Source organism: Uloborus diversus, unplaced genomic scaffold, assembly GCF_026930045.1.
Source record: "Uloborus diversus isolate 005 unplaced genomic scaffold, Udiv.v.3.1 scaffold_610, whole genome shotgun sequence".
In the NCBI taxonomy this organism is placed as follows: Eukaryota; Metazoa; Arthropoda; class Arachnida; order Araneae; family Uloboridae; genus Uloborus; species Uloborus diversus.
This window is the reverse complement of record NW_026558803.1, coordinates 36,304-43,375: the sequence shown is the minus strand read 5'-3', so window position 1 is coordinate 43,375 and position 7,072 is coordinate 36,304. Positions and strand designations below refer to the sequence as shown.

General features: G+C 31.1%; 1 protein-coding gene across 1 annotated transcript; it reads left to right on the top strand.

Annotated features, from left to right (window-relative positions):
- The first annotated feature begins 583 nt into the window (after positions 1-583).
- Positions 584-5,653, top strand: LOC129233673 (uncharacterized). The gene is made up of 6 exons (XM_054867646.1): positions 584-980; positions 2,127-2,249; positions 3,654-3,725; positions 3,804-4,033; positions 4,256-4,415; positions 5,355-5,653. The coding sequence occupies exons 1-6, from the start codon at positions 584-586 to the stop codon at positions 5,477-5,479; spliced, it is 1,107 nt and encodes a 368-aa protein (XP_054723621.1). The 3' UTR covers positions 5,480-5,653.
- The last annotated feature ends 1,419 nt before the right edge of the window (positions 5,654-7,072 follow it).

Sequence of the window (7,072 nt, the reverse complement as noted above, 5' to 3'; positions counted from 1 at the left end):
ACCCAATCTTCCCATTGCGTTCGTGAAAGAGATGCATGCGGAAGAAAAAGGTCCCGGGCTCCTTATAGGTGATAAGGTGAGTGATCCTGAGTCATACCCTGTTCGCACTGACAACCCAGACAGCACATATCTTCCAATATTCGTTGTTATATCGTTGAACTGGTGCAAAACTCATGACATATCACAAACGGATATCGACGCGATGTAGATTTCCTCACGTATTTGGGCTTTTCCAAATATGGTTGACAAAAGTACGAAATTGGCACAGGTTTCAAAATAAATTCCAAAATATGTTTGAAAGTTTACATTTATAGTACATAGCGTAGCTCTAATATTTGTAATCATTTTGACGAGTTTTTACATTTCTGAAAACTGTTTAGTCGAACCTGCTCAGGCGCAAAAATTTTAGTTTAGAAAAATGGCACCTTATTAAGTACTGACTAGAATTTTCCCACGTTGTTGGGTGGTTGTCGGCTTGCCTTGCGGTTGGTATTGTCGCGAGAGCGTGTTATATTAATGAATTAGCTATTTCTTATATTAACGTGAAGTAAGTAATTGCCTGCTCTTTAAGTTTTTTTCAATAATGTTTTCAAAATTCAAGAAACAATGCTCTGATCGTCAAGTACGACGTAGAGTGAACTGTGAATTTGATAATGAAGTATCTTATATTAATAATGATCAAGCATTATGGCTCGAAAATCAAGTATCTTATATTAATAATGATCAAGCATTAGGGCTCGAAAATCAAGTATCTTATATTAATAATGATCAAGCATTAGGGCTCGAAAATCAAGTTGCTGATACTGATGTTCCGTCTAATAATGTGTTTATTAGATCTTATGAGGACTTAGTTGATGAAAATTCTTCAGATGATTTCGTCGATTCGTCCGAAAGCAGTGATGATGATTTTGATGATGAATTGTTTTCTGTCGAATCTGACGAAATGTTTTTACCAAAACTAAGAGATTGGGCAGTTGACTGTAATGTTCCCCATTCCCATCTCAACAAATTGCTCACTGTTATGAAAACACATAGTTGCTTCAAATCTTTCCCGGTTGATGCACGAACTCTTCTAAAGACACCTAGAAAAACTGTTGTTAAAGATGTAGCACCAGGAAAGTACTGCCATTTTGGGTTAGGAAAATCGTTGCAAACTGTGTTGGCAAATGAAATTTCTATCCCAAAAACACTGGAGCTTTTGTTGAACTTTGATGGTTTACCCATTTCCAAAAGTTCAGGAAGCCAGTTATGGCCTATTCTATGCTATGTATCCAACCTTCCCAAACAAAAAGTGTTCTCAATTGGTGCCTATCATGGGAACTGCAAACCCCAAAATGTCAATGACTATTTGTTTGATCTTGTGTCTGAGCTGAAGGTGTTGCTTAGGGAGGGCATTTCTATTTCTGAAAATGAATTCAATATTGTAATAAAAGGTGTAATTTGTGATGCTCCAGCAAGATCATTCATTGCATGCATCAAAGGCCATACAGGTTACATGTGGTATTCCGGAGCTCAATAGGCAACCCAGTAGCCAATCTTTGTTACTAAATAAATCTTGTGGAAACAGAGATAAATTTAAAAATATATTTGTTTTTTTAAATAAGACAACTGTTATAACTCATTTAGCAAAATGTTTGTCTTAAAATAATAATAATTTAACAAGTTGAAATTTGGAGTGAGACATGTTTTAAAAATGCACAAATCATATTTTACGAACCTTTAGAAACTTGTGCCATTCTTGAATTTTTAGAAATTGCCATTATTAAAACTCATTTTAATAAAATAGGTGGTAAGATAGACGAAGATTCGTTTACCCTGTCTACTTCGCCAGATCTGTGTGGCATTTCAGAGCTCAATAAGCAACCCAGTAGCCAATCTTTGTTACTAAATAAATCTTGTGGAAACAGAGGTAAATTTTAAAATATATTTGTTTTTTATAATAAGATAACTGTTATAACTCATTTAGCAAAATGTTTGTCTTAAAATAATAATAATTTAACAAACTGAAATTTGGAGTGAGATATGTTTTAAGAATGCACAAATCATATTTTCTGAACCTTTAGAATCTTGTGCCGTTTTTGAATTTTTAGAAATTGCCATTATTATAACTTATTTTAATAAAATAGGTGGTAAGACAGATGGAGAGTCCTATAATCTGTCTACCCCGTCAGATCTGTGGGGCATATCACAGCTCAATAGGCATCCCAGTAGCCAGTCTTTGTTGCAAAATAAATCTTGTGGAAACAGAGGTAAATTTTAAAATATATTTGTTTTTTTATAAGCTGTATTTTTTATATTAAGACAAATGTTATAACCCATTTGGCACAATGTTTGTCTTTACAAGAGATTTTTAGATTGGACCAGTTCTAATCTGTATTTTAATGTATCCTACAATGAATATAAAAATCAGTTTGTCGTATGGAATCATAAATATAGAGTATTGTGTGAAATTTAAAAGATACAGTTGAACTTGCTTATAACGAGCATGAAGTGACCACGATGTTTGCTCACCGTAACAGAGTGCTGGTAAGAAACATGTTTGGGGAAAAGTGAGGAAATACTATACACATTTGCTATTATTTTTATTTATCATTATTGTTGCTGGTTAATTTGCTTTGAGTTGCCTTATTGTATGATTGTATCTATTTTGTGCACAAAAAAAAAAAAAAAAAATTGACACTAATTCCTCTAACTTCAAACAAGGGATAATGTTTTTCTGCACATTAAAAGCCCTTGATTAAGTTGAAGGTGATTCAGCGTCAAATTCTTTACATTGTCATTATCGATGTTGCTTTCATAAATTTTTTTATCTGCATTTGATTGAATCCAAGCTACAATTTCCTCGGAAGTATATTTCAGAAATGACAACATTGGTGTCAACAAATATGACTTTCAAATGTTTCTTCACTCCACAAATTTAAAAAAAAAAGAGCCATCCTCATTTTTTCTCAGGATTCATAACTCGTCACAAATGCAGTTGACTCCAGTGTGTCAAAGGAATTTGTCTAACATAGGTTAAGCTGAGTAGGCAGTCATATCGATAGAAATTTTAGGAACCACAGACATATTCCATAGGCTTAACATTATACCAACCAAATCTTTCTGATTTCCTCGCTAAATCCAGGTTCTCATTAAATCAGGGCTTGTTATAAGCTAGTTCGACTGTATGAAACATTTAATAACAATGACAATAACTGTTAAATAGTTTGTTCCTAAGTTAGTATTTTAAATACCAGGGCTTTCAAAGACTTATGCAATGTGCTTATTTAGCAATTTTGACACACTTTGTAACAAAACCATCATCCCCCCCCCCCAAGGTTTGTAACCTAACAACATCTATAATCCTTTTTTTAAAAGAAATTCTTATTTAAACTTCATTTACAAAATGTACAAATGTATTGGTCAACAATTACCGTTGATGTGAAAAAAAAAAACATGATATGCATATTTACTTCGTTTTAACAATAAGTAACACACAATTTGTACAATTTAAAAATTCATTTAAACTTGAATGTGGCATAACAGTGTCATTGACCGTCCCTACCCCTCTGGGGCAAACCGTCACATTTGACTGACCCCCCCCCCTGTGATGTATATAACATATGGAAGTACTATAAGATTTAAGTGATGTTATTTTTCTCTTGTGCTTACAGAATTATCTTTAGATGGAAAGCAACCTCCTGCACTTGCATCCAGCTCGATTTTGTCGAATAAAGATGTAGAGGGTGAAAAAAAATTAATCTCTATTTAGTATAGTGTCACTGACAAGGATTGTTTTATTTTATTTGTTGATTTTTTCGTAGGATACTTAAAAGCAATTCTAAGAAATGTCATATCTATTAAGAATAGAATTAAAAATTTGGAAGACCACAACATAGCTCTAGAGGCAAAAATTAATGAATTGGATTGTGTGAAAAGGGATAAAACTGAGAATTTGCCGAATGACTTGTCCAAGTTGCTACCACTCTCAACTTTTGATGAATTCAATATGCTTGAAGAAAAGCTGTCTGATGAAATGACGAGAAAACAACTGGTATTTAAAACTTTTCTGGTTTTGGTTACTAATGTTGCTTAATTTCAGAACTAAACATTTAGCATAGTCTAGAGAAGTATTTATTTTCACATGTTTGTAAGTATAAAACTTTCAAAGTGGCAATGATTAGAATTATTTTGCACTTCAGTACATTTTGCTTTCTAATTAGTGTGGCTTTTGGAAAAAAAAAGTTTAATGTTTTATTTATTTTCTTGATTTTAGGTATCTTACTTACAAAGAGTGGGAGGTACTGGGTTTCGTCAGGTAGCAACACTAGTGTTGAAGAAATTGTTTACAGATGCATTAGCAGCTAAGTTCAGCTTCTTGGGACAGAGGGGGAAGCTCAGCTTTAAAACATCAAGAATATGCAGCATAATATTTGGTAAGCTAGTGACTCCTCTTAAGGGATTACATGTAATTTTAGTTAAACTTTTAGGTATATAGTTTAAAAAAAAAATTTTTGTGGTTATTGTAGAAATTATTGTTCATTTCCAGAAAAGTAGTGTGAGAGCTTTACGAAGTGTTGTGAACTTTCTTTTCTTTTTCATGCAAGAAATAGGAAAATTTATGCTATTATGTCTTTAAGTCAAAGGTTATAAATTTCTCAAAGTTCAAGCTTTTATTATTTTTAAAAAATAATTGTTTGTTTAGTAACTTTATTTGGTTTATTTATTTACTTTTAGCAATTATTTTCTTTCATGAAGGCATTTTTCAGCAGAATTCATTAGTGAATTTATGTAGTGAGTGCTTTTATTTAGCTCCGTAAAATCTCTTAATTTTTACATGTTCATTTAGAAGTTCAGAAGCTTTCACTTCTTTTTATGAGATCCACTTTTTGCCACTATCTTATGTTTCCAAAATTTGTCTATTACAGTGGAATAATTATATGTCAAAACATAGAAAAGGAATGTTTATTTGTTAAATTAAAAGTCAACAGCCATGCTTTTTAAAATTCTTAAGTGTCAGTTCAACAAGCATTCATAGTGCTTTATTTAAAAATCATGCAATCTTATAAATAGTATTTCTTATTAATGTATGCTTGACCTACTTTCTGTTTCAAACCCAACCCTCCCCAATTTTTTGAAGGAAAGAAATTTAAAAAAAAAAAAAAAAGAAGCACAAGTGGCAATATTGGACTTTTCTCAACTGTGTACAAGTTGAATGGCTCTTCCACCCACCCTTTTTCTAAAGTGATCTTTATGGGTAACCTCTAATACACTTAAGTCTTTGTTCCAATGCACATACTTTTATTAATCCATTTTCCAGCATTTTCTTTGTTAGCCAATTCTCTTACACTCATGAATACCTTTTTTCTTTACAGAGATTGCAACAAGTACCAATTTGAGTGGAGCAACAGAAGAGAAGGTTACGAAAGTTGTTGCTGACTGGTTGCGTCATGCAAACTCACGTGACAAGAGAAAAAGACAAAATCCATCTGTACAATAATTATGATATTGTTGTTTAATAAATAAATTATGCAGTCTGTTTTGAAATTTATGTAGAATTTTTTTACATTTCTTAAATTTCAATGCATTAATAACTCAAAGTAATTTGGCTTTGATATTTCTTTTTCAATGATTAATTACTAATTTATTCAATGATGTCAATTTTTGCAAAATACTATTTCCAGTAATGAACATTTGGCATTTTCCTTTTATGAGAAGAAAAAAAAAATATTCATATAAAATTAAAAAAAAGAATCTCTTGACTGTTGATACTAGACACCTTCATTGAATGTTTAAGAATTTCCGAAGGCTAATTGACATAAGATTTAAAATGTAACTATTATAAGAAATAATACAAAGTCTATTTCATAAATTGGCTACAGGAGATATTCCAAAGGATACAGAACAAAATTATTCTTAATAATTGCATAAATTTATTTGTTTTTAATAACGGGATTTGTGCATCATCTTTATGAGGGGAAAAAATTATTCTTTAATTATAAATTGATGTTTTCACACATATTAATTTTGTTTTTATTTTGATTTCATATTAAGAAAATATCTTAACAAATTTACTCAAACACCAAGGAAAGCCTTTAGTGATTAATATACAATTAAAATATGCATTTGTTAACTCTCAAGTTTAGGCTTTGAATTTTTTGTTAAGATTAATTGCTGTAATAAAATTTGAATTATGCATACAAAACAAATAGTTTGCTGTCTACTTAAATATGAACACAAAATAGGTTATCAAGGATTCATAGATTGCTTACATGTTTCTTGGAAGTCTTAAATCTTGAAAATTAATTTTTTAAAAAGCTGAAAAAAGGTTAACGCAGTAACTTAACATCGGCCATTTTTTCTTAAATTATTTAAATAAAATCTAAATATTCATTTATATTTGAAATGAATTAATTTTTTAATTAATTTTGTCATTTTTAATTATTTTACTGAGTTATATTACAAATTTGAATTTCATTCAAATGATTTTTTTTTTAAATCCTAAGTATATTACTGGTTTAAAAAGTTTGAGGGTTATAAAAAAAGTTTTAAAGACTTCCAAAAAGTGTGCAAACAGTCTATAAATTATTGGTAATTAATTTACCAAATGCAGTTTATGTAGATATTTCGTTACACAAACACGTGAAAAAATCGTTGATAAATCCTCTGAAACAGGTTGTTAGTTCATCTAATATCGGTAGATAAATCCATTTAACGTCTAAAATTCGTTGAAAACTCCTCCAGAGTGCAATTTAACCTAAATAGAAATAACGTTGATATTTTGTAAGCATCCAAAAAACGTTGATAATTGCTCCCAAAAATGTTGAAAGTGATGTCATATCTACAGCGATTTCACGTGAAATCGCTGTGCTGGGCGGACATTTTCCTGTTTTATCAACCAGATCTCAACGAGTTTAGGAGGATTTCGGTACATGTGATCACGTTGATGTTACATTACTTCTACGATTTTGGGACGATTTGTGCTGTTTGGGAAGTTAACCCTGGTTAAGAAGTTTAGTGAGTTATCTTTGGCAACGATTTCGCTTAACCCTCGTCGGAAAGTGAGTTAACTTAACCCACTTTGGCAAACAGG

What these genes read in the sequence shown, in the direction of transcription:
- LOC129233673 (XM_054867646.1), top strand. Translation starts at nt 584, where the DNA reads ATGTTTTCAAAATTCAAGAAACAATGCTCTGATCGTCAAGTACGACGT. An exon ending in AAGAGATTGGGCAGTTGACT is followed by an intron (nt 981 to 2,126) that starts GTAATGTTCCCC and finishes TTAATAAAATAG; the next exon opens with GTGGTAAGACAGATGGAGAG. An exon ending in AAATGACGAGAAAACAACTG is followed by an intron (nt 4,034 to 4,255) that starts GTATTTAAAACT and finishes TCTTGATTTTAG; the next exon opens with GTATCTTACTTACAAAGAGT.